Here is a 27,538-nt window from a genome sequence, read left to right as displayed (position 1 = left end):
ACCTTTCTGTCAAAAGTGCACCTGGAGGTCACCTCCCTGAGAAGGAGTTGGGTTTGATAATCCAGTCTTGAGCATCATAATTCCTAGTCAGATGAATCTAACATTGGCAAGTTATTCCTATCAGCACCGATAATCAGTAACTAGCCCAGAAAGCATGCTAGCAACAGTGGTATTGCTAACATTGTTTCTTGACTGTACACAAACACCCAAGCCCAGCATTGTCACTGACCTTGTGCTTAAACTTCTGACAGTAATTTACATAGTAAAGTCTTTTGAAGCTAACTTAAGGAGCAAAAAATTTTAAGTATAACGCTTAGATGTTCTCTTCTTTCCTCTATTTTCTCTCCCTTCTCCCTTCTTCCTTTTCTCTTTCCCTCTTCCTCTTCCTCTTCTCCCCTCCTCCATCAGATTTGAAGTCCACTGATGGCTGAGTTCAGGTTTTGACAGTAAGTTTGACAGTAATGCTAAAGTTGGGATTAGACTTGCAGTCTCCCCTTTTTTCTGCATTTGACTATCTGTTGTCTTTTCTTAGTGTATGATTCTCTGTTGTAAGTTTTGACTTGGTTCTTTTCTAAGACAGAATAATTTCTGTCAGGTTCTGGGAACTCCCCTCCCACCCAATGGAGAAGTTTTGGGGAGGGGATGTGCGCCCTGTGTTGAACTGTGCACTAGGTACGAATCTGGAGTGCCTTCTATTAAAATGTAAAATGATCCGTTGAGTCATCCTCCCTCTGGTTTGACTCAGATGCTTTATGGCGCAGTTCGCATGTCATTTCTCTGTAATGATTTCCCCATGGAGAAGGGTGTCTGATAGAATCCAGGCAGACTGAAGATTGCTCTGAGTCAAATGGATCTTTTATTCTTTTAGTATTAACCCTTATCTCTCAGTTTCCCGTCCTTGCGTTTTCCCTGAAGGAACCTTAATGAAGTAAATAGGTTCCACCACCCTCATTTAGCCTACTAATCACTGTTCATAATTTCTTCTCACATTAGCAGCCTTAAGCTCTAGGGTAATATTTCTCTGGCTAGGAGGGGAGGGAAGGGGACACTGGGAAAGAATATTTCACACAGATGCCCTGATAAAGAAAAATGTAGAAAAGAAATGACTTTTCTCTGTCCTCTAACTCCTAATAGGCAAGAAGCAAATGCTAATAGGAAGCAGAGATTGATGTATGAGAAATGAATATAAATGGAGAACATAGATGCAAAGGAATTGCAGCAGAGACAAACTGGGAATGACAAGATAGAAAAGGAAAACTTGCCACAGATAGAAAAGGACCTGCCTCAGCAGAATAAATGGGGGCTTTAGCGGGGGGGTGTGGGGGGTTACCACAAAAGAAACAAAAGCAAGCATCAAAATATACAAAAGAAAAGTAGAGTAGATGATCACATAGCTGCAGATTCAAATCTGCTAATGCCTAATTCCACACCTTCTCCGTGCCTGCTCCCCTCACTTGCCCACACCCCTACCCCCACCATCACACAACCTCCACCAACAGTAACCATGTATCTTAGATGACTTGGCATAGAGTCCCTTTCGCCCATTGATTTTAAAGCATGTCATTCTTTCATGTACTCTTTTAGATGATAGAATATGCATTATGTTACTGTTAAGCCCAAGCCGTAACCTTCCCTCTGGCCCCCAAACAGTGTGGTCTCACCTGACATCACTGGGTGGGGACTCAGACAAGAGAAAGGATGGACACCCCGCTTGATTCTGTAGTCACGTATCTAAGACAGTTTCTGTGATCCAGTGCTCACCAGATCACTACTTGGGGCAGAGGGGAGAGGGTAGGGAGGGAGCAAAGTGTTGAACTGTTGTTCAGTATTTATAGGCATCGTATTCCATTGATATGAGAAAATTGGCCCTTGACATCCTTCCTTTCAGTCGACTCCATTTATAAGGGGTAAACGTTCAAACCGTCATTGGACAGCTCTTCCTGTCTTCTTCATCTGGCCCAAGTTATGTGATGGTATTTTTCCCTTCCAGCCAGCTGTGTTATTTTGAGCATCATTAACTTTCTAAAAAAAAAAAAAAAAAAAAAAAAAAGCCTCCTCAAGAACTGTAGTTAGAAAAGCTCATGTTTCAAGGTTTTCCTAAAGTTTCTGTACTCTCATAGAACCGTAGAAATAAGAACTAGAAATACCTTGCCAGGTCACCTAGTTCATTTCCTCGTTTTACAGTTAAGGAAGGAGAAGTGCATTGAAGTGATTTGGCTTTCACAAGAAAGAAGGTGAAATAAGGGATCTCTGAAAAGGGTTTTGCTCTGAAGCAAAAGTCTGGACCCAGATTTTTTACCGCATCCCAAAAGGTTTTGTCCCCACATTCTGCCCATTTTTGCAGACTCTGATTTAAAATGTGTGAATTGGAATCATTTGCTTTGATTCCCTTTAAGGATCCTTCTGACCTTAAATTGTAGGCTGTGAGTTGTGGGCGTGTGTTTTCATTTGAATCGAAAGTCCACCCTAGGACCTTTGTAATTAGGTCACAGAACCCAAGACAGGGTAACTTGAGTTGTTAACCTTTCCTTACAATTTTCATTTTGGGTTAGCTGGATTTTTTAGTCATAAAATATAATCTAGATATAGTAAAGTACATGACAAATATGTAATTTAACACAGAGTGAACACACATCTACTCATCACCAATGTCAAGAAATAGAACATTGTGACAGCTCCTGAGACCCCTTAGTGCCACTTTCCAATAGCAATTCTCTCCCCACAAACGGAACTTCTGAGTCTTTTCTTTATAGTTTTACCATCTATGTGTGTCCCTAGATCTTTAAGTTTTGCCTATTTTTGAACTTGACATCAATGGAATTTGAGAGTGTTATCATTTAGTGTCTTGCTTCTCTAGCTCAGTGTTCAACATTAGGTTTGTCAGATTCATTCATGTTGTTGCATGTGGCTTGAATTTGAATATGAATATATGACTGTACCTCACTGCGTTTATTCATTCTCCTACTGATGGACATTGCACATTTTTTCCAATTGGGAGTTAAACCGAAAATGCTGTGAACACTCTTCCTGTTACAGACATGCAGGAGTGTCTCTTGGGTATAACCTAGGAATGGAATTACTGGGTCATATCTATGCACAACTTCAGCTTTACTAGATAATGCCAAACTGTTTTTCAAAGAGCGTGAATCAGCCATCAGTGTATGAGAGTCCCTGTTGCCGTACATCTTCACAAACACTTGATATTGTCAAACTTTCTAATGCTTTCCAGGTCGATGGATATACACTGTATCTTTAATCCTTTATTACCTTTAGATTAATATATATAGTCTGCTACCAATGTTCTACTATTTTTTTTTTTAGCTCAGCCTGTGTATCACACCTTGTCTAACCATACAGTTGTAACTATTTTGTTACTGGATGTTTTGGAAGTTTACATTATTTCTTATTTTGGTCTATTTAAAATAATAAGTTAAACAACATCAACACCAAAGAACTGAGCTTATTATGACTGTCACTAATTTTTTAAAAATATTTTTCCACTATGCAGTAAAAACCATTATCACAAATGATGTCAGTAAATTGAACTTCCTCCCAAAAGGTCAAGGAAAATGGAAGTTTAGAGTGAAGCATGAGAATCATTCCGAGCTATTAAGGATCTGATACAATTGCAAGTGCTTCCTCCTAACAACAACCTTAAATTTCAGTTCCCTTGGCACTAACTAGTACACATGCAGATGGAGTGTTTGAGTAAATAAAGAACACAGAACGTTTTAGCTACTCTATCTCAGACCCTTACTTTAGCTGTCTAAAGCATGAGAGACATTAAGTGACAGGCACTGCACTTTTCCATTAGAAAATACTGAAATTGGATTGCTTTCCACTTTAAGTAAGAAGTTTAGGTCTTAAAGGAATTGAAAAGTGTTTCCAATCCAAAAGTAATAAGATAGTAATTTTAATGGCACTGTGCACTCTAAAATTTCTATAGACTTGATAACTTTCTTTTATAAAAACTAGCCCTTACCATTTCATAGTAAATAACTTTTTTTAAAAAGCATGCTTAATAAGGACAGAAATTTACTAAGCAATTACTTAATAATTTAGTGTTTGATTCATAGAAGTATTTGCTTAATGCACTGTTTCTAGAGGAAATGTGGTTGGAATTTCAAGTGAAATAGTTTATAATTTGGTCATTTTCATTACTGCAAGGTATATTCATTTCTTTTCATCTGAAACATTCTAGACATGACAGGTTGTCTGAAAAACTTAATTTTCTACTCTTTTGTGAATTGCAGCCTTTCAGATTTCCCACTGTAGATTTTCTTTAGTCTTTTTGATTTATACTTCTACCTTCAAAGTTGTTAGATATTTTAATTTTTGAATATGACCCAATAATGAATGAAGAGTGGATGAGCGAGTTAATAAGTGAGTTTGCCTCTATTAATACTATGTCTTAGACTGATAAAAGATGTGGTCTGTGTAGCTTTTCGAGGGGATGAACATACTATGATAAGATAATAGTAATTTTACTGTTGAACCATATGATGATTGGGGTATATGTATATGTACATGTACAGCTGAGATTTTTGCCTCCAAAAAGAAGAATGAGATCCAGCCAAAGCCCAAATCAGAACCTTTGGAAAGCTTCCTTACAGTCTGATTTCAGCTAATGTCTACACACTTTAACACATTGTCTAGTGCTTAGCGTAAAGACTGGATGTCAGACTCCTACATGCTATTCTGGGCTCTGTTACTCATTACGAAGTATCTCATTCTTAGATCATATGGATCCTGCAACAGATTTCAGGATTTGCTGCATTAGGGGTAAACCGCTGTTTAATTAATATTAGTAAGGCAAGTGAAAAGAGAAAACTTAATGGGACATAATGCAATGATAGAAGAAACAGAATCCAGGTTGGCATTACTCAGTCAAAAACAGACAAACTGGAGGAGTTCCCAGAAGAGCACCCATGATAATCAAAGGATGGGAAGGGCTGACTGATTTCTAAAAGAAGAAGAAGAAGCAGTATGTCCCATTATGCATGAAGTGGGGCCAACAGGGAGGGGGATGATAAGATCCAATAGGAACGTGAAGGCAAAGAGGAACAGAGTGGTGCTGGCATGGCATAAGGAAGGATTATCCAGGAATAATGTAATAAAATCAAGAATATCTTTAGACAGGTTAAAGTCTAGCAACAACTTCGTGGGAATGGTAGATTTTAGATTATGTAATTTGCGAACAGATCTGATATGTTCTAAATGTCTTCTAAAACTCTCTGGGAGATTTAGCCCAAAAAGCAAATGTCCATATTCATAGGACTGTCATAATAGCCTGCTTCATCAGCTCACGGTACACATATTGCCTCATCTCCTTTATTTTCCCAAACCTGCCCTATTGTCAGGATATGAAGTCTTTCCTTGAGACTCCCACCACTCCCTCGCCCTGTCTTAGACCCAAGAAGAGACCATATTGCTTGTGAACTGGAATCTGAGGGTTCATCTACTGCCTTGGCTTCACCAGTATTGATGACCGCCCCTACCTGATGGGGTAGATCCTTGTCCAGTGCTGCTGTACCATCATCAGGCCCCTCAGTGGAACTCCACTCTGGATTCCAAGGTGACATGCTTCCTAGAACAAACCTCTGGGCTAAGATGGCCAGGACTAGAGGAATGAAACATCAGCTCTATAAATTGTGCCAAAATGTCCTCCTTTGTTTGTATTCTCCATTTCCTAAAGGTAATTTCACTTCAAAGGACTTGTTCCTCCTGGTTTACTCAGGGATACCATGATTTATACAGACAGATCTTCCTAACTTCGAACCTATGGCATCCAGCAGTTGAAGTCCTAGTTCCTTCTCTCCCAGAAGGCTTGGGATTCCTCCTGTATATTGTCCATTCCATTCCCTGTAACCAGCGCTGCAACATCAATGACAATAAAAGAGGGTACAAAATCTATCTTTATAAGGTCAAAGAAAGCTAGTTTCTTCTCTCAACTAAAATGACAGTATCCCACTCCCTATGATAAACTTGGTATTTCTTTTATAAACTCTTAAACTCGTAGAATTGTAGATCTGTATGAACTTTGTTGGTCTCCTAGTCCATACTTTTCACTTTATAAACATAGAAGCAGGTCCAGAACAAGTTGAGTGATTTATTCAAAATCCAAAAAGTTAGTGCTGGAACTGAACCAAAAGCCCAGGACCCCTAGTCCACTCCTCTTTCTGCTGAACCTCACTTTCATTTTTCTTTTGATTTTGTTTCATTTCATATTTCACTAAAGAACTTATGGCTTTATATCCTCTTCTCTCTTTTTGGTGTAGGTACATTAGTAAAGATTTTTAAAATGCGATGTCTTATAAGTATGACTCCTGCTTCTTATTATAAAGCACATTTATATTCTAGAACATTAATTATTCCACCCAAATGAGTGCTACCTGCTAACAAAATGTTAGCAAATTGAATTCAACAATGTGTAAAAAGGCAAATACATTATGATCAAGTGGAATTTATCCTAGAAATATGAAGTTGGCTAAATTCAAAAATCAATTAATATTATTCACCATACTAACACACTAAAAAGAAAAACTATATGATTACTTTAATAGATGCAGAAAAGTATTTGTCGAAATCCAGCATCTGTTTCTGATTTAAAAAAAAAAAAACTCTCGGAAATTAGGAATAGAAAGAAACTTCCTCAATTCAATAGAAGCATCTATGATATGCCTGTAGCTACCATCATAACAGTGAAAGGCTGAATATGTTCCCCCTAACATCAGAAACAAGGTAAGGGTATTTGCTCTTCACATCTAGTCAACATTGTACTAGAGGTTTTAGCCAATGCAGTAAGGCAAGGAAAAGAACTTGAAATCATCCAGATTGGAAAGGAAGTAAAATGTCTCCATTTATAGACAACATACTCTTCTATATAGAAAATCTATGGAACTACTCAAAAAAAAAAAAAGTTATAAGAACTAATCAGCCAATTAGGCAAAGCTTTAGGATACAAAATAATACACAAAAATCATTTATATTTCTACATTCTAGTAGTGAAAAATCAGAAATTGGGATTAAAAAGCAAATCCATTTATAATTGCATTAAAATATTAATATGTAGGTATAAATTTGACAAAAGATATGACATTGTTGTAGGCAAAGGTATTTTAGATAAACATCAAAAGCATGATCCATAAAAGAAAAAATTGCTCAGTTGGACTTCATCACATGAAAACTTTTCACTCTTTGGAAGACACCATCAAGAGAATGAAAAGATAAGTTACAGAGTTGGAGAAAATATTCGGAAATCACATACCTGATAAAGGACTTTTATTCAGAATATATAGAGTTCTCAAAACTCAGTAGAGGCATACCTCAGAGATTTTGTGGGCTCTGGTCCAGACCACTGCAATAAAGCGAGTCATAATCTTTTTGCTGGTGGAGGGTCTTGCTTTCCATTTGTAAAAAATGCAACATCTGTGAAGTGCAATAAAGTGAAGCACAGTAAAACAAGACATGCCTGAAATAAGGAGGGGTGGGGAACAATACAAAATGGGCAAAGGATATGAAATAGACATCTCTCCAAAGAATATAAGTAGATGAATAAGTACATGAAAGATGCTCAATGTCTCCAGTCATTAGAGAAAAGCAAATTAACATCACAAAGAGTTACCAGAGTATACCTATTAGAATGGACAAAATTAGAATGACTAACCATACCAAGTGATGCTAAGGATGGGAAAGAACTGGAACTCTCATACACTGCTGTTGGAAATGTGAAATGGTACAACCACTTCAGAAAACAGGAGCAATATTTTCAAAAGTTAGGCTTACGCATATCAAAGGATCAATCTATTCTACCTCTAAGTATTTACACAAGGGAAATGAAAGGATGTGTTCATACAAAGATTTATACACTAACCTCTAGCAACTTTATTTGTAATAGCCAAATAAATAAATAAATAACTGTGCTATATATCCGTATACTAAAACACAACTCAGCTTAGGGAACATACAGTTGATGGAGGCGGCAACACGGATCAATGACAACATAACTATGCTGAATGGAAGAAGCCAGATGCAAAAAGATAAAATTGGTATGATTCCATTTATATAAAATATAGGAAATGCCAACTAATATATAGTATCAGAGCAGACTTGTGGTTTTAGGAGGTAAGGCAGAGAGAACTTGAAGAGAAGGACTTTTAAGGGTCAAAGAGAGACTTTTGGTGATGAAGGTTATGTTCACCATCTTGATTGTGATGATGGTTTCATAGTTGCATACATGTGCCAGAATATATCCAGTTACACACTATAAATGTATGCAGTTTATTGTATGTTAAAGCTGTTAAAAAATAAATAAAAATAAAGCCAAAAGAAAGTAAGACTCACTATTGAAATTCATACGAGTAGTAAATGTTACTAGAAAACTGTGTTATGTAAATTAATTACGGACACTGTTTTTAAAAATATGTCAGTGGATACTTTTTAAAGCAAAGAACCCTTTTGTAAAAGCAATCTTCACTGTTGAATATATTCCTTTAATGACTCCTATTGTGATATATTGTATTTCCTTAAGGAGGATGTACATCGGGTCTGCCGGGATAATGACAGCACAATCCTACTTCTTTTCAAGAGCTTTTCATGAGCAACAATAGCATTGTGTTGGTTGTGCTTTGTCTGGAAGTGGCGGAAGGCAGCTGGAGTAGCCGACGTTATCTACTCTTTAGTACACATACAGTTTAGTTCACTTCTTAAATTATGTATTGTGATTAGATATTTACTCTGCTTGTTATCTAAGCCAAATTTCAACTTAGGAACTTAAATGTATTTAAATCAAGAAAGCATTACAAATATTTCAAAATGATTCATTTCTTCTTAATAAAAAGCTCAATTAATATTTGAAACGGGACTGTGTATATGTGAAAGTTCCTTTTAGTCAACCAGAAAAATAAAAACTAACAAGTATTAGTTTGTATGTGTTTTAAATGCTTTGGGTGTTCCATTAAAAGATCTGGCTTTGTCTCCATTGGGTAAAGGGACACAGTAAATGGAAAAAATAAAAGTCAGCCATAAAACACGACTTCCCAGATACATTTCCTGAGCTCATTATGCTGAGCATAAATATGCTAATGAGCATTTCTGCTCCTTTCTGCCTGGCTCATGGCAGTGAGACACAGGAACTGTGAAGTTCTTTCTCATCATCTCTCTCTGACTCAAACAGCTATGGTGACCCGGCTTATCTTTCCTTCAGGGTGTGAACGGCATGTCTGTGGATGAGAAGCCTGACTCCCCCATGTATGTGTATGAGTCCACAGTCCACTGCACCAACATCCTCCTGGGCCTCAATGACCAGCGGAAAAAGGATATTCTTTGTGACGTGACTCTGATCGTGGAGAGGAAGGAGTTCCGGGCCCACCGGGCTGTGCTGGCTGCATGCAGTGAATACTTCTGGCAGGCGCTGGTCGGACAGACGAAAAATGACTTGGTGGTCAGCTTGCCTGAGGAGGTACAGTAGTTTGGTTTGTTTGTGTGTTTGCTAATGGAAGCTCATTGACTTGTACACAACTGGCTGAATAGGAGCTGCAAGGTGGACCCTGCGCCACATCCCCACTCAGGGGCTGATGTCCAAATCACCCACTTGTTAGGTTTGTGGAATAGCTGGTTTCTAATTGATTCATGTAAAATCTCACAGGAACGAATCTGAACAGAGCATCTTTCTTTAAAGGAACTGAACCCCACCTGTGGCTCACAGTCACTCATAGTTTCTAGTTCACTGACTCTTCAGGTTTTGAGTAGTTCAACCAAAGTTTGGTACAGTCCTAGATGTGGGATCTGAATCACTGGGACTGTTGCTATGATTTTTCTGTTTCAAATGATTGAAGGAGCACTAGATTTCCCTTGAGAGTTAAAGAATGACAGTATTCACAGCACCTTCCTTGCTTGGGGGGAGAGAAAAAGCAAGCAGTAATTTTTACAGTTAATATAGTAAGATTCTAAGAAGTGTAAACTTGTTTTTCTCACTATTGTTGAAAAACCCTACTCAGGTTTCTTAATTACTTTGGTGAGTCCAGTCATTTCTGTCCTTTGGAGACACTGGTAGCTGGACCTGTTCTGTCCAAAGATGATATTTATTGGATGTTTTGAGCTGCGGGAATTCAAAGGATGGGCTTTACAATGACAAATCAACAGATTTGTCACCCTTGGAACTGTGTATACAGTTCCCCTTCTTCCGTCATCCTGACTCCCCTTCATTTTCATGGGACTAAGGATAACACTGAGCGGCCTTGGGTTTTGTGTTCTGGGCCAGACTTGCTTCCTGGGCACTGGCCCAGCGTGCCACACTAGGGCCACAAGCACGGGCTGTGCAGGCTGTGCCTTGCACAACTCTCAGGAGTCAAGCTCACATTCTTAGTCTGTGCGAGTAGAGCCCCAAGTTATGTGGTGATCCGCTGAGCAGCTCTTCATGGCAACTCTAGGAAAAACCAAAGACCCCATCACCCTGATGTGAGGTGCTAGTGAGTACAACTAGCATTAAACCCCAGGGTCACAAATCCAAATGCCTCCAGAGGCCTGGCAAATAATATAAATGAGTAAAGGGGGTATGTAAAAGATTGTAGGAAGTAGTGGGGCTGGCACCTGCTCCACAGAAAGGCATCCAAGTTCAACATTAAAAAAAAAAAAAAACAGACAAGCAAGACATGAGCATCAGAGGGAGTCACCAAATCCAGTCTCTTGTTAAGTAATATCTGTCGCAACTCCTGCAGAGCAGGAGAGTGGCCAGCTGGTAAAGCGAGGACTACATATGCACTCGGCATTTTCACAGTAATATTCTTTTTATGTACCCACATAGAAGGCTCCATTACTACTCCTCATACCACTCTCAAGCAGGTAACTAGAATGATCCCAATATTAGAAGTCAAAGGACAAACCAATTGAAGACAATGTGATTGGGGCTGGAGTAGGAAGGGAAGCTGTGCACTGAGTTGTGTGAGATGGTCAAAGAATGGCGGCTGTGGTGTGACCGAGTGATTAGAATCGGATTGTCCTTATCTGCTTTAATGGGTGAATACACATCATTAGGTAAGACGATAAATATGAAAGTTCTCAGCATGGTCTCTATCCTATAGTAGGCATTTGTCAAGTGGGAGATCCTTTTTTTTTCTCTAGATGGGGAGCAAGAATGCCTTTTGAATTTACTCCATCTCTAGAATCCCTGGAAGTATTTGGAAAACTTAATTATCCAGAATGGTCTTTGGGAGGGGGGTGAGGCTTGCAGTTAATTTATTACCTGTATTGTTTGAGAGCCACCTCATATATACATTTTTTACTTATTTTCAAAAAAGAAAATCGATTACATTAAAATATATTTCCAGATGAAGCCAGATTTTATGTAATTCAGTTTCCCTTCAGTGATTTGCTGACACCATCTTGAGACCCCCAGGACCATGTACCCTAGGCCCCAGCCTGTCCCCAGTTAGTTCTGGGATACTGACCTAGTCACTTAAACTCTACGAGCCCCAGTTCTTACCTGTAAAAACTCCTAAAATTTTGAAGTCCTCAAATTATTTACCATAATACAATACCAAAGGAGTAAAATTTAAAGGAAACCAGGATGTAAATGCATATAGCATAACCTAAGTTTTTCATAGATCGAATCTCTGATAATCACTTATTTTCTTGGGACTGGGCCAAGAAAGTCACTCTTTAAAATAAGAGGTACACTGTATAGTTGACACACAAAAATCTGCTATTTGACCTTTTCGATTGTGTTCCCGTGAAGTGGGAATTTGCGTTGTGTTCATGTTCTTTATTCCTAGCCATGTAAAATGGTTGCTGTCCCTAAATCATCTGCATTTCCAAACCATTAAAACACTCTGGTTTCTCTTGTACCTGAAGCCTTCAGACATAATTTGATAATTTTTTTCTTCCTGTGAAACATGCATTTCTGTTGTCGGCTCTAATTATCTTGCTGATGGGGCATATGAGCCAGCGCCAATGGCATTTTCCTTTGTGGGTCTGTATTGTTTCTGAGGCCTCCTTCTAGGACCCCTCTCCCTCTGCTCAGAACATCCTCTTATGGCCGCAGGTGCTGGACATTGTTTTCCTCTCCTTGCTGTGTACACACTGAGGTGTCCTTGCAGGCTCTGTGGCCATTGTCCTGCTTAGCTCAGTGAATGACTTCATGGAATTTGAATTAAGTGGTGAATAAACAAAAATCCCAAACACTACCTTGGAAAGTAGCCTCCAGGAACTAACTGGCATTCATTTCATATGATGTCCTAAAAAGCATTGGATTAGCCCCTTGGAAATCTTTAAACCTCATCATAATTCCACCACTGAATTCAGATCAGCTTATGGCCCTGTCCTAGTCTTATTCACACTTGGCCAATCTCTATACTCCCTGGCCAGACAGCCATTGTGTCTCTCAGGGGCCAGCATGACTGAGTATGGGAGCTCCTCCTTGACTATAAAACTTCCAGGTCCAGACTGTCACCTCTTTCACTCCCCTTCTCATTCATTTTAGGCCAAACCCCTGGCCTCCAGCTACTGCCCAGGTGTGCAGTTCTACCGTAGACTTCTGAGTACTGATGGGTAACACAATTACCAGCAAATTAGAGCCACTCACAGTGACCACTGTAGCCTCTTAACTGGAATGGAGAGAGACAAAAATAGAGACCTCCTTTTAGAAGCCTAGAAATAATTGCATTGTCTTGCTTTTCCCCCCTAAAGTGGAATGACGGTCCCCAGAATTTATATGACTTGAGTGTTGGCTCACCATTGGAAAATACCAAGGAATGTGTGTCAGCTAATAGCAGGAAACATAAGGCATTATACTTAGTACTTTCGTTAAATAAGGAAACAGATCATTTAATTTATAATTAGTAAGTGCATCTTGTGCTAAGAGATGAAGAGAAGGTGGTTGATGAGCCAAGCATTACAAGGCCATTATCCTACTGATCATTAGTATTAATGTTGGCTCAACGAATACATCCTTATAGTCACAGAAATCATTCAGGCTGGATGCTGACCATGCTGGAAGTGCATTAAAGTCATGAAGTTCATTCTTATGGTGTATTGAGTACAGAAGGCAGGAATGGGGTGTGCTTCCTTGGAAGACATAGAGACTACAATGGGTTTACGCATCAACCCCATTCTTTTGGGGCTGCTGGCTCCCTCCTAGAATGTTAGAGGAAGAGCGGCTGTTTAGAGGTTATTGCCAAAGTCTATTATCAAAAAGTCAAAGGATAACAAGTGTTGGCAAGGATGTGGAGAAAAGGGAACCCTTATGCATTGTTGGTGGGACTGTCAATTGGTACAGTTATTGCGGAAAACAGTATGAAGTTTCCCCCAAAAAATAAAAATAGAATTATCATGTGATCCAGCAATCCCAATTCTGGGTATATATCTAAAAGAAATAAAATCACTACCTCGAAGAGATATCTGCACTCCCCTGTTCATTACAGCATTATTCACAGTAGCCAAGATGTGGAAACAACCAAAGTGTCTATTGACAGATGACTGGATAAAGAAAATTTGGCATATATGTACACACACACACACACACACACACACACACACACACACACCTTGGCATTTTATATATATATATATATATATATATATATATATATATATATATATATATGATGGAATATTATTCAGTCTTAAAAAAGAAGGAAATCCTGCTTTTTGAGGCAACATGGGTAAACCTGGAGTGAAATAAATAAAATAAGCCAGATATAAAAAGACAAATATTGCATAATCTCACTAATATATGGCATCTAAAAAAAATTAAACTCATCTAACAGGGAGTGCAATGGTTAGAGGCTGGGGTTGAGGTGTAAGGCACAAGGGGGGATATTGATCAATGGGTACAAACTTTCAGTGATAAGTTATATTAGACTTTCAGAATAAGTTCTGGAAGCCTATTAATAATAATTACTATGGGAGGTGATAGAGATGTTAATTAGTTCGATTGTGATAATCATTTCACAGTTTGTACATATATCAAAATATCATTGTATACCTTAAATACACATAATTTTTATTCATCATAAGTATTAAAAACTTGGGGGAAAAAGATTATTGCCAAGGCTCCACCACCTTGTTTACCATGTCCTTTCACCCATGAGAGAAGGGGGAGGGTTCATGCAGAGAATAGCTATAGGGTAGGAGTAAGTATGGCCCCTTTGGGTGGACCTTGTGCTTTCTTAGGTATAAATATATTTCAGACCTCTGCCTACTCACTCTCTATCTTTGTCTTTTGCTTACTCTCTCTTTTTCACTTTCTTTCTCCCTCTCTCTCCCCCCGCCCTCAACATTTTAGGGCAGATTTTGGTTTTTTTCCATACTAAACAAAAAGGAAACCGACCCAGAAGGCTTCTGAAGAAAAGGCATTCATTGTTAAGTCTTAACGACAGGGTGCAATAAAAAAAATCTTCCTGCAGTAGCACTGCCAAGCATAGAGGCCAACAAGGAAATTGTGGAATCTTCTTGTCAGAAAGTTTTTAAAGGATATGAAAGCTGTTAATGTCTCTGGGATGGCTTAGGTCCAGTCTTTCAAAGAAGCAATAAGACAGTCATGATTATGTTTGAACAACCTTTTTAGTGTGTAAGAGTACTTAACCCTACAACACAGGATGCCAACAGCATTCTGAGCCTGAGTGTAATTGTGGGAGGTGAGATTTGGTGGGAAACAGTGGGTGAGGTCTTTGGGAAGTGGCATGACCAGGATTAAAAAGAATAAAACACTCACCCTCCCCAGAGCATAGTGCCAGCCCTTTAGCCTCACCCATTCACTGCCTAGACAAAACAATAAAGATGTTGAGATCTAAGGAGCATCAGCCATAAGGGACTGGGACAACCACAATCTGGACGTTGGCACTACTGCATATAAGGTCTTGAGCAAGCCAGTCAGCCTCTTTAGGCTTCTGTTTCCTCACTCATTTATTTATTCATTCAATAAATATTTATCAAGGTCCTGCTATGTACCAGAAGGCATTGTTCTAGGTGCTGGGTGAACCTAGTGAACAAAACAGAGCTTACTTTCCAGAGGGGGAGGAGGAGGAGAGACAGAAAATAAATATAATGTGTACTTTGTTAGAGGCCATTGTGGAAAATAAAACAGAAGGGGGTTAAGGAATGTCAGGGTGCAGGTATTGCAACTTTAAATAGAGTGGTCAAGAAAGGCCTTTTGGGGAGATGACTTTTGAATAGAGACCTGAAGGAGGTGAGGGAGTCAGCTATGCTGACATCTGCAGAAGAAGTGATCTAGGTGGAAGGAATAGCAAGGAAGAGGCCCTGAGGCTGGAGTGGGCTTGGCATGCTTGACACACGGGAGCAGAGTGAGCAAGGGGTAAAGTGGGACAGGACACATCAGAGGTAACAGGGCCGGGCTGTGTGCCATTTGGACACCCTACCTTTTCTTGGAAGGAGCTCCAGAGGCCATCGAAGAGTTTCACAGGAGAAGATCATTCTGAGTGCTCTGTGAAAATGGATTGAAAGAGGGCAAGGGCAGAAGCACAGAAAACACTTAAGATGTCAACAACCCAGGTGTGACATGACAGCCTAGACCAGGGCGATAGCAATAGAGTGGTGATCAGCATCAGATTCTGGTGATATTTTGAAGGTATTATATTTTCTTATGTATTGGATATAGGATTAAAGAGAAAGAGAGGAGTTAAGGAGAGTTCCAAGGTTTGGAGCCTGAGCCATTGGAAAAGTGGAGTTGCTATTAACTGAGATTGGTGAAGACTGGGAGAAGTAGGTTTGAAGAAGTGGGGGGTGGGGTGGAATCAGGAGTTCTATTTTGTACATATTAGTGTGAGATGCCTGTTAAATCTAAGTAGAGATGTCTAGTACACAGGAGTATACGTAGTTGGAATTCATGGGAGCATACGTGGTTGGAATCTAGCCTGGAGATGGAAGTTTTTAATACCAGAGTATAGAGGATGTTGAAAGCCACAAGATAGGATATAATCACCAAAGAAATAAGTGTAGATGGGAAAAAAAGGTTCTAGGATTGAGCCTTGAGCTTTCCAGAATTAAGAGGTCAGAGAAAGAAAGAAGAGCCCACGGGGTAGACCAAAAAGGAACAACTATTGAGATAGAAGGAAAAACAAGAAGTGTAGTGTGCTAGAAGCCAGGAAAAGAAAGTCTTTCAAGGAAGGAGAGTGATCAACCATGTCAAACACTGCTGATACTCAACTAGGATGAAAACTGAGCATTGGCTACTCAGCAATTTGGAAGTCATCAGTGAGCACTTCTGGGAAAGCGGTAGGACAAAGACCAATTCAATTGTGTTCAAGAAAGAAGGGGGAAAGAGGGATTTGTAAAAGCTGATATAGGCTGCATTTTAAAAGCCTTTTGAGTTAAAGGGAGCAGAGAAGTGGTCTAGTAACTGGAGGGAAATGGCGTCAAAAGAGGTTTCATTTTTGTTTGTTTGTTTTAAGTAGGAAGAAATTCCAGCACGTATGCATTCTGTGGTAAAGATTATCGGTATTCACCCATATCCAATTTTCTTCTTTTTGGGACATGCAGGAAGACCAAATTTGTAGCCTAAGTGCTATGTGACTAGATATAGCCAATGAAATGTGAATATAAGTCATGTGTCACTTCTGATCTGAGGCAGTTAAAAATAGGTATGAGTTCTTCATGTTTTTTCCCATCCATTTAATTGATGTCAAAGAACTCCAAGGTGGTAGAATGGCAGCCCAGGTCCCTGAGTCACTTTTGGAGGAGAGCCATCTGACTCAAATCAGATTCTGACATGAATGAGAAATAAACTTTTATGTTACGCCATTAAGATTTGGTGTTTATATGTTACCACAGCAGAGCCTAGCCCATGCTGACTAATACTCAGGCTGATGGGAAAGTTCCAAAAGAGAAAGAAAACTTGCTGATACCAGAGACGGAAGGCCAATTGCTAAACGAATGCCCTTGAGTACTTCCTTGAGAGAGTACAGGATCTACTGACCAGTGGGAAGACTCAACTTAGCAAGGTACATCCTTATCTGAACATGATGGAGCCAGGCTGAATGATCTCTGAAGTTCTATCCTATACAATAATGGGGTTTATGAACCTATGCTATACCTTGAACTTTTCTAGATCCCTGCCAGAGGGAGAGAAGAAATCCTGCTTGTCAGAAAAAGAGGGACGATGTTTGGATTGAGAGGTAGGGAAGGACCATAGAAATAGGAGGCAAACTGCTCAGGAAAGTAAAGAACCTTACGACTTCACAAGAGGAGTGAGCTCACTTCTCTTATATTTGTGAATATTCTGACTTTTCAGAAAGACTTCTTACAAGAGTTCACAGAAGATGATGGTAAAGTAACTATGGAACCATTGGGCTATTTGATAACCTAGAACATAGGCAGTTTGTAGAAGATGCAGATCACTGCTCTAACCATTTGAGAAGGCTTTAAGATTTTGAAAAAAATTATTTTACTTGTAATGACCTCAATATCAATATGAGTATGCCTGGAGTAACTATACCAATTACCAGCTTGATTCGCAGGGCTGTTGTTGAGATTAATGAAATGTGATATGTTAAACTTCTTGGAAGGATGGTACTTTGTAAATAGTAGGTGTTATTTTTCCCATAAAAGGAAAGCACAGTCTTGTCTGATGAAATGGCTCTTACCTCAGAATCCTCATTAAAAGCTGTGGTGCAATTTTCCAAGTTGCATTAGTGAGACTTGGCAGCAAATGAAAAAAAAAAAAAGGCAAATAAATAATAAGTCAAAATATTTCAGGTAACTACTTGCTGGCAAGTAATACGTTTTCAAGTTTTAGAATCTTGCTGATAATTTTGAAATGCCTAAAGGCAGAACTTATTTATAGTAATGCAAAGGTGACTTCCAGCCCTGAAATCTGGGCTTCAGTCTCAGATGGGGGTGCAATAAAGCAGAACCATGAAGAGGAGAGGTAATACTATTGTGATTTCATCTCTGAATGCCACTCAATGGTGCTGATACAGAGGGAGGGAAATCTGGTGTGAAAATAGCCGCAGCAGTAGCTAATTTTAAAACCAAAATGCATAAGCTGTTTCTAGACCTCTTACATTTTTTTAAATCCTGAGGCCAGTAAATCCTATTTAAAGAAACTTATGTAGAAATGTGTTTCTATTTTGGCATAGAGAAGGAGTTGAATAGATAAAAACTAAGACATATCTAAAAATTATTTTAAGTGACCTGATTTCAAAGCCATTTTTAAGGATTTCTTTCACTATACTTATTTATCCCTGTGTAATATAAGATGATCACAATAATCAGCATTTTTAAGTGGATTTGTAATGAAGCCTTTGACAGTAAAGTTATTTCAATTAAGTTGTATAAAATTGGTTACCACTGTATATATTCATTCTAAACCTTTTCTCTGTATATGATTTAGATGTCCCTTACATTTCCTTCCTTCTCCTATTATGAAGTCTCCTAACTATTTCAGTTAAAATTAATAATAGCTTTAAAGACAAAGCTCAGAGCTAGAAAGTTCTTCACTTGATCAGTAATCATACTATTATTTTATCATATTTAATCATAGAACCCAGGCCTTTAACAGGGTGCTTAATTAAACTTTTAATTCTTATAAGAAGTTATAGCACTTGGGAAGGTTTTAAAAAATTATTTTCACTTCCTATCTAGATTACAAAAAAAAAAAGGTGTGATAGAGAGACATAATGGCTGTCAGCCAAGGGAATTGTAGGTCATGCCAACATGAGCTGGCAGCAAGCCATTGTCCAATTAGCAGGGCTTCATCATTGCAGAGTAATCACTCTTGAGTAGATGGTTGAGTCATTCGTGATGTAGTGGTACTTCACTTGAGCCAGTACTTCTTAGAATGGGTTTCTTGTTCGCTGTTATTACCTGCCCTACTTTGCCAGTAAAAGTGCAGGACCATTTAGGCTGAAAGCCGAACGGAAGAGAAACATCGATTATGTATCTCATTTCTCTTTGCTTCCTGAAAACTGAGATTGCAATTAAATAGTGAAAGCATGGTGTGTTTTTTAAATGAGTTACAAGAAAATACAGTTTCCACACCAAAATACTCAGAGTTGGAATCCAAGAGTCGATTTTTATTCTGTCTTTTCTTTGGCAGCTTCAACACTTGGCACAAATTCGAGGATATCAGTAAAGTTACCTAATAATCTTAATGGATTCACATTCCATTAAAAACTTGGAATGTCACCAGACTGCTTCAGGTTTCAACTCTATTGTTGGGGTGTCCATGACATGTCTTGTGGATGTGCAGTTATACAAATAGACAGCTTTTGAAAGAGACCCTTCTTATGGTGAGAACACCTGGAATTTTGGTTGGACAAGCTATAAAACAGGAAATTGATTCAGGAATTTCTTAATAAAATGGATAATATCCAGACATTGGAGTGGTGCAAGCTTGTCAGTAGAAAAGGCTGTTCTTAGAGGCACAAAGAAAGTAAAATCATTGGCACTAATCGGTTAATACCTTTATGTTTATATTCTCGTTTGTTTTGGTTCTTAACCAAAGCACACACTAGAAAAAGGGTTGGTTGTTTTTGCTTTCAGAAGTGGAGCAATTAAATAATGGCAGTTTGGTTTCCTAATATTTCAGAAGTGTTCTTTTTCCTATTAACTTGGTGCACATAGTGAAATTTATCACTTTGCCATAGACTCCTAAAATATGTTGACAGTCTCTCTAACTGACACTGGCACCAACTCCAGGCTAACTGGTGATTTAGGGAGCTTTACTGTCTGAGATGGACTTCTGTGTATAGCCTGGCAAACGCTGTGTGTGAAAAAGTTAATGTATTCAGCACCCTGGGTGGGATGGAGCCCGGCCTCCAACGTGAGCACATTTTTTGACTGACTGGCAACAAAGAGAAATACTGGCAGCTGTTCCCAAGCAAGCCTAAAGTTGGCCCTGGGGGTGAAAAAAAATGCTGGAATTTAACCAACAAAAGATTCCCGCGTTAGAAAAAAAAAATCAAAGAAAGGATACAGAAGGTCACATTTAGGCCTCCAGCTTATTGAAGTAACAACCATTTCATTTTATCTTCTGCTTTATAAAGGATAGTATTCAATGTCATTGCTGCTCACTTTTTCCTGATTCTTTATTTCTGTCTTCATTTTCGTTTTGTTGATTTATCTGTTTAATTCTTCATAGGCAAAACCAAATGATAGATTATTCTTCCTAAAAGTGGTTTATAGAGGCTATCATTCATGGGGGGTGGCACCAGCGATCAGAAATGAGTGGAATAGAGCAGGCCTGGAGTGCTGTGGCTTCACATTGGTGCCGAGCCATGTTGAGTGATGTGGGTTGGAATGGAATTATGTGTGCAGGTCACGTCAAAGATCTGTCCAGAGAGGACTTCTGCTACCTCACAACTCAACTATTTTTGTTTTTTTAGTTACAAAAAGAGAAGTGTGGGCAAAACAAGAAAGTTACTAAAAGTCTGAGAAAATCTCTGCTAGAAGAAGCCTCGAGGGAGGGCCTTGCCACATAAAGGCGGGCACTATAGTACACGAGAGACGTTTTCATATCTGCACTGTCATCCTTCCTTCCCAATGAATACCTTGGACTGTGTGTGAATATTTTTCTGCCAAGCGGAGCTGTGGAAGTCCAGGAATTGAATTGTGCCCTGCAAATAGGAAAATGGGAAGATTTAAAAATGTGGGACACCATGATTCAGGATAAGACCTTCATAGTTTGGGCAACTAAGCAGGATTATAAGGGGAGATATTTGAAGCACACCTTTTGTAGACCTGGAGATTTTGGGGGAGTGACTTAAATCCATCAGATTTACAAGATGTCCGTGTAGAGAAATGCAGTGACCTTTCAAAGTTCTGTTTAACCAAGTGTCTCCATGCCTCCTGTTTGAGTCTGTTACAGTAGATGTTGAACAGGTGTTTTCATTCACTAACAGAAGAAATTGTATCCCAGCTGCACATGAGGAATTTCAGGTACATTAAAGCAGAATTTTATAACAATGCAAGATGCTAGACATTGGAGTAAGGTACAAAAAATACAGAATTGCCTTCAGAGGAAGTGTGTGTATGTGTGTGTGTGTGTGTGTGTTTAAAACTCAAAAGGACAAGATAGCTTAAGTACAGTACTTCATAGAATCGGAGGAGCAGAACACGTGACGCTTTCATAGGTGAATTCTTTCTAGGATTAACTTATAAATATAAAACAAACCCATTTCCTTCTCAGAGCTTACAATATATTTTAAGAATCTCAAGACAAAACCATAGAAATCAAAGGTGAACAATTCAAGAGAATTGGCTGTTGTTTGTGCTGCAAAGGCTCAGTTGGAGGAGAGGACAGGATTTTCCTTCTATATCCTCCATAAAGTGTAGACCACCTAAAACTTGATTTATAGGACTTGATTTAGGGAACTAGTAGAGGAGATCCTCCAAGAGAGCACTCACAAAGGCCTAAAAAGAAGCATTCACAGGGTATTGTTTAGCACAAATGGTAGATTTAGGGAAATAATTCAAAATATCGTCGGGTTACGTTGGGTCTTACTATTAAAGAATAAAATTTATACAAAAGAATTTAGTCTAGTCAAGTAAACAATGGGAATATACTGAAACACTGTGAGCCAAGAAGTTACGTGCTGAAAAACAATTTAAGGAATATTTGACTAGCAATGGAATGCTTGATGGATAGAACAACAAACTACTCCAGACAAAGGGCATAGCTAGGAGACATGCCCTGATCCTAGCATGAGTGAAGGAAGGTCTGCGCTTAGATGAAGAACTGGAAGAATGATGGTTCCTTTCAGAGATCCTGAAAATTGGGTGCAGGAACACTTAAGTGGGGAAAGAGGCCATCAAGCCTTGATCTGTATCTGTAGTTCTTTATATGTACCTAAGGCACTGAGAATGCAGAACCGAAGAAAGACAGATGATGCACACCAGCACATAGGTGATGGCTGAAACCACTAGGATGATTCCTCTGAGAAAAGAGAAGAGATCGAAGAGCAGGGGCCGAGATTGCGCTCCCACGCTAAGACTCCCATTGCTGGTTCCTCTACAAAACTAAGATTTACTCTGGATTGCTGGTTTTAAGTTTCTCTTCATTTATTTGGGAAATATTTACGCTCCAACAGTTTATCTCACTGAAGATACTTGCAGAGGTGCTTCCTAAATTACCATTTAAGGAGTATACCTCCCAAGTGATACTATGAGCATCAACCCTTACTTAGCACACAGGTGGATGCAAGGCAGTACCAAATTTCTAGAGGACAAAGCCCTTGCCTCAAGGTTATTTGTAATCTGGTGCCACATATTTTGAAATGTTAGGAGTAGATTCAGGCAAATATATAAACTGTGTGTGTGTGTGTGTGTGTGTGTGTGTGTGTGTGTAAAGAGCCATGAAGACGTGTTATAAAGTGTTAAAGGTGGTGACCTACGAATGATGGGAATGTGATGGATTTTATTTTGCTGGTCTACATTTTCCAATTTCCTGCAGCATACGTCATTACATTTCTCTAATAATAATGGGGTTATTTAAACAGTTCAGCGAATAAAAGGGAAAAAGGGAAGAAAGACCAAATGAAGTATGGAGCATAATACTGGAAAAATAAGACTCTGTAGTATGGTTTTATGTGTGATTTCACAGGTTCTGTGGGCCTCATCAGTTTTCTCCCTGTAAGTATCAGTGCTGCCCCTACACTTCCTTTTCCCCCATCCGGCTCAAGCCTGTCCATTCTCTCAATGAGAAAATAAAAGTCCTTAACTTATGCTGAACCAACTTGTACCCACAGTCTCATTGGTTAAATTAAAATCAACCCAAAAAACAATAAAAAGAATAGATTTTCTCTAATTCCTTTTTATTAAAACTTTAAGGCCTTTTTCATATTTAAATTTACCTTGAACATTGAAACCTACAGATGCCATTGCCTTCCTGTGTGTTTTCTAGAGTTACGTCTCTAGAAATTACTAGTGTTGTTTTCAGTGGAAACAGATTCTTTCCAAGTCTCTGACCCCATGCATCCCCAGATAGAAAAGGAAGTTCTTGTCATTCAGTCAAATCTTGTGAGACTATGAAGGAAGTAGGGGACATGGGGAGTATCTGTTTTTTCTTGTCACCTGGTATATAGGTATTAAAAGAAAGGGAGAGTCCTTAAATGAGTATTTTTAAACATGTAAATATCTATAAATGTATGCTTTGGGAAGTCACTCAATAAGCTTAGAATTTACTTCAGGCTCTGGTTGTATACAGAATATTTCTAAGTAGCTGCTGCTTCAAGAAAGTGTCAGAATGTTCAGTATTAAGGACATGTTTTTATATTAATTAGATGGTTAATGACATTTTTAAGAACCAACAGTAAAAAAGCTGCTTCCATCCTCACCTGGGCTTTGTTAAAAGAGGACACCATAAATTCACCCTTCGATCCTGGAAAGCCTGGACTCAAACGGCTTTCCCTTCTCTCCACATCTCCCCTTTGTCAGAGGGGCTGTGCACAGCGGGCCCTGCGGTAATGAGGTGATTTCCCTCCATCGTGCCCAGAGCCGGGATGAAGATGACTGACACGTGTGTGGTTGAGATTTCAGAAGTGTGAGTCAAAATAGAAAGTGATGCTCTAACGGATCTGCACCTGTAAGGCTCACACTAGTATTTAAAACAATTTAATGCGAACTATTACCTAACCCTGTAGTAAGCAGAATGCTGATTCTTCCTTGTTTCCTCTTCAGTAGCCTCCAGAAATGTCTTTTTTTTTAAGGGGTTTTTTTAAGTGATTTTTTTTTTCTTAAATCAATTGTTAGCTTGTTTTTATGGGAGACCTACAGTATTTAACTCTTCTAATACCCATGTATTAGGCTTCTCAAATTGCTGTAATAAAATACCACAGACCGGATAGCGTAAACAATAGAAATTTTATTTTTTACAGTTCTGAAGGCTAGAAATCCAAGATTAAGGTGCCATCAAAGTTGATTTCTGGTGAGGCCTCTCTTCCTGGCTTGTAGGCAGCTGCCTTCTCACCATGTCCTCACACGGCCTTTCTTCTGGGCGTGAAGAGAACGAGCACTACTGTCTCTTCCACTTCTTAGAAGCACACCAGTTCTGTCAGATCATTTAACCTTAATTACCTCGTTAGAGGCCCAGTCTCCAAATATATCACACTAGGGAATGGGCTTCAACATAAGAACTTGGGGGAACATGATTTAGTTGATAACAGCCCACTAATAAATAATGGATTTGTACAAGTGCAAAGCAACATGTGTGCAAGATTACCACATATATACAATCACATACTATGCAGCCATAAAAAAGAAAGATCTTCCTGAACTGATGCAGAGTAATTTCCAGTATATATGTTAGAAGGCAAAAATAAGATACAGAGGAGTACATACACCGTATACGGTATGCTTCCTTTTGTACAAGAAACAAAGGAGACTAGGAATATATATTTACAATGTATAAATGTATATCTATAATTTATAAGCATATACACACATTTGCAAATTTTGTAAAAAGAATTATAGAAAAGATAAAAAATTATGAAAAAGGTGACAGAAAATGAGTGGTATAAAGTAAAAGAGTATGGAATGGGAGTGACTCTGTGTATGTATCCTTTCTTTTAAATATGGACTTTTGAACATTTAAGTGTTTTACATAGTTAAGAAATTAAAATTTAATCAAAAAAGGTGAAAAGCAGCAAAATTTCAAACAAATGGAAAAATGAACTCATTGGGTATTAAATTAATTAAGTATAATTAATAAAATAAAAGAATAAGTTAGATTAACTTTTGGACTATAGCTAGACATCCTCTGTCAGGCATTCTTCAAGACAACTGGCCAGAATTTTTTAATAATGTCACCGTCATGAAAGACAAAATAATAGGAGACTGTCCTAGATTAAAAGAAACGAAATAAGAACAAATTGATTGGCTCCCAAATGGGAAAAAAAGAAAACATCTATAAAGGGTATCATTGGAGCAATTTATAGAATCTAAATGTGTACTATATATTAATTTATAATATTGTGCCAACATTACTCTTCTTGGGTAGGAAAATGGTATTTTGGTTATGTAAAATGTTCTTGTTTTCAAGAGATACATGCTAAATAAAGTATTTAGTGGTAAAATATCACAATTTACTTTCAAATGGTTCTGAAAAGAAATGTATGTGTGTGTGCACATGTGTATATAGATATAAAAATAGCAAAGAGAGCACACAAATTTAGCAAAATTTAACAGTTGATGAATCCAGATTAGAAGTATATGGATGTGCATTTTTTATAATCTTTTCTTTGGATTGAAATTGTCAAAATAAAAAAGTTGGGAAAACAAATAATGGATTTGGATTGTCATAAAGGTGCTCTGTTCATTCCGGATGGATTTACTGAGCACCTACTCTGTGCCAAGCCCTGTTCTAAGTGCTGGGGAGGTAGCAGTGGATAGGACAAAGTATGTTGAAGAGACCTTTGAGCTGAAACCAGAATGACTAGAAGAACCCATTCATATGTCCAACAGATTTGCATTGAGCACCTACTACGTGTTCATATATACATATATTTATATATGAGTTGGTGATCAGTGTTACAAAGGAAAATAAAGCATCGAGAGGAATAGTTAATGAGAGACAGGAGTCTAAATTTTAGATATGGTAGTTCAGAAAGGGCTTATTGAGCAGGTAACATACAAAGACCAGGGCTAGAGCTGGGGTTTTGGGAAGAGACAGATCATTTAGGGCTTGATGGGCCATTTAAATGACTAGGCTTTTACTCAGTGAAATGGGAATCTTTTGGAGGGTTCTGAGTAGAATATAACGCAACTTATCTTTCTAAAATATGGTCTGGATGCTGGGTTGAGAATAGGGTACGAAGTGGCTAGGGCAAAATCAGAGATAGCAATTAAGCATCTCCTGTAGCAATCCAGGAGAGAGGTAGTTTCTACAAGAGTAGAAGCGAGAAAAGAATGCAAAGGTTTGGATTTGTACTCTTATTTTGAAAGAGAAGCTGCCAAGATTTCCTCCTAACTGATTAGAACGGGAAAGGAACAAATCCAAAATGACTGAGGTTTTTAGCTCAGAGAACTAGAGGGATGTGGTTGCCATCGACTGAGGTAAGAAAGAACGACTGACCAAAAGTGGGTCTGAGAGAGAACACGAGAGGTTGAGTGAGTAGACGCAAGATCAGGGAGTAGTCAGCAGCCAGGCAGAGGGAAAAGGCAAAAGCGTAAAAGTTCCGAGAACTTCTGAAGAGTCTTGTGCAAGGATAATTAGTATGTTCTTATATATATCTTTTCATAGAATTTTTCTTCATTTACAAATTAACCTAATGGTAAGTTGAGCTCTTACCAGCTCAGATGAAAAAGTTAACTCCCAATTTGCACTGACTTCTGCCTCTAAGAGTCTAGCTCCTACGTGGAGTTACTGTAGCAGGCCTCCCTTGTTCTGGGTGCTGGACGAAAGTTTCAGTGGGAAAGGAGGAATCTGTGCTGAAGATGTGGCCCTGTTCACAGTGACATGTGAGGCAGCATTGGTGGGAGTGGCCCTGCAAGGTTCAGCCAGAGTGTCACAGTGGTTCCCAGACATTTTTTGCCAATGACCCTTTTGACATGTGACTAAATTTCACAGACTGCCTTTCAGTTTTGAACCCAAATTTCCCTTCTTTCCGTGCTCCACGCCTGCTGCATCCATGAGAGACACACATTCTAAGCATAGTTCGTTCCTCAAGAGCAGGCTCTGGCAGCTTTGAGTCTATTCATTTGCATTCCATTGCCTCTACTGCTCTCCTCCAAGATTCCTACAGAGGCTGCTCTTAAAATAATGAGGCCTTATTTATTCAGATTCTTCCTCCCCCAGGAAGATGCTAAGAGCTTTTCATGAGAATTCTTGAAGAATTGCTGAGGTTCTGTGGACTTCAGAGAGTGTGCTTGACATGGGGACTCCCTCAGTAGACACTTATTGATAGAGATGATGGTCCTTAAACTCATTCTGCCAGGAAGACCTACTCACTGCAGCTGAAATACATCTTGCCAACTTCAGCCTAGCCTAAGAGAACATTCCAGGAGACTTCTCTTTCTGGCCAACACCAGAAACAGAAGGAAGGTAGATTTACCTTCTCCCTTCTCCCTCTCCTTCTTCCCACATCCCTGGGTTTATTTAAAAGCCATATGAGTGAAATAAGCCAGCCACAAAATCACAAATACAGTATGATTCCACTTATATGAGGAATCTAAAGTAGTCAAATGCATAGGAACAGAAATAGAGCAGAGGTTACCAGGGGCGGGGGGTTAAGGGGAAAGGGGGAGTTGTTTTCATGGCAACAGAGCTTCAGATTTTCAAAGATGAAAATGTTCTGGATATCTACTTTCACAGCTGAACTGTACACTTGAAAATGGATGAAATTGCAAATTTTATGTGACATGTTTTTTACCACAATTTTTTTAAAAGCCACATTTACAGCATTACCCCCATGAAAAGAGAAATACTGTATTCTAAAATGTGGAATGCCTTAGGATGTAGCAAAGAAACAGAGTTCATGGGGCAAGGCTTTTAAGTTATAAGTTAAGATGTTTCTTCTTGTCCATTTCCCCATGTTATCCATCTCCCTGTGATTTTGCTGGATACATGTATGTATTGTATGTGTGCACA

General features: G+C 38.8%; 1 protein-coding gene across 7 annotated transcripts in view; it reads left to right on the top strand.

Annotated features, from left to right (window-relative positions):
* BACH2 (BTB domain and CNC homolog 2) overlaps positions 1-27,538 on the top strand; it is a 306,133-nt gene that overhangs the window by 223,057 nt on the left and 55,538 nt on the right. For all 7 annotated transcript variants that reach the window (XM_016140599.2, XM_016140598.2, XM_016140597.2 and 4 more), the window contains one exon: positions 9,206-9,460. In XM_016140599.2, the coding sequence (XP_015996085.1) occupies positions 9,218-9,460 (243 nt within the window). In that variant the 5' untranslated portion in view covers positions 9,206-9,217. The remainder of the gene's footprint in view (positions 1-9,205; positions 9,461-27,538) is intronic.

This window comes from Rousettus aegyptiacus, unplaced genomic scaffold (genome assembly GCF_014176215.1).
Source record: "Rousettus aegyptiacus isolate mRouAeg1 unplaced genomic scaffold, mRouAeg1.p scaffold_m13_p_1, whole genome shotgun sequence".
Lineage (NCBI taxonomy): Eukaryota > Metazoa > Chordata > Mammalia > Chiroptera > Pteropodidae > Rousettus > Rousettus aegyptiacus.
This window is presented reverse-complemented; position numbering and strand designations above follow the sequence as displayed.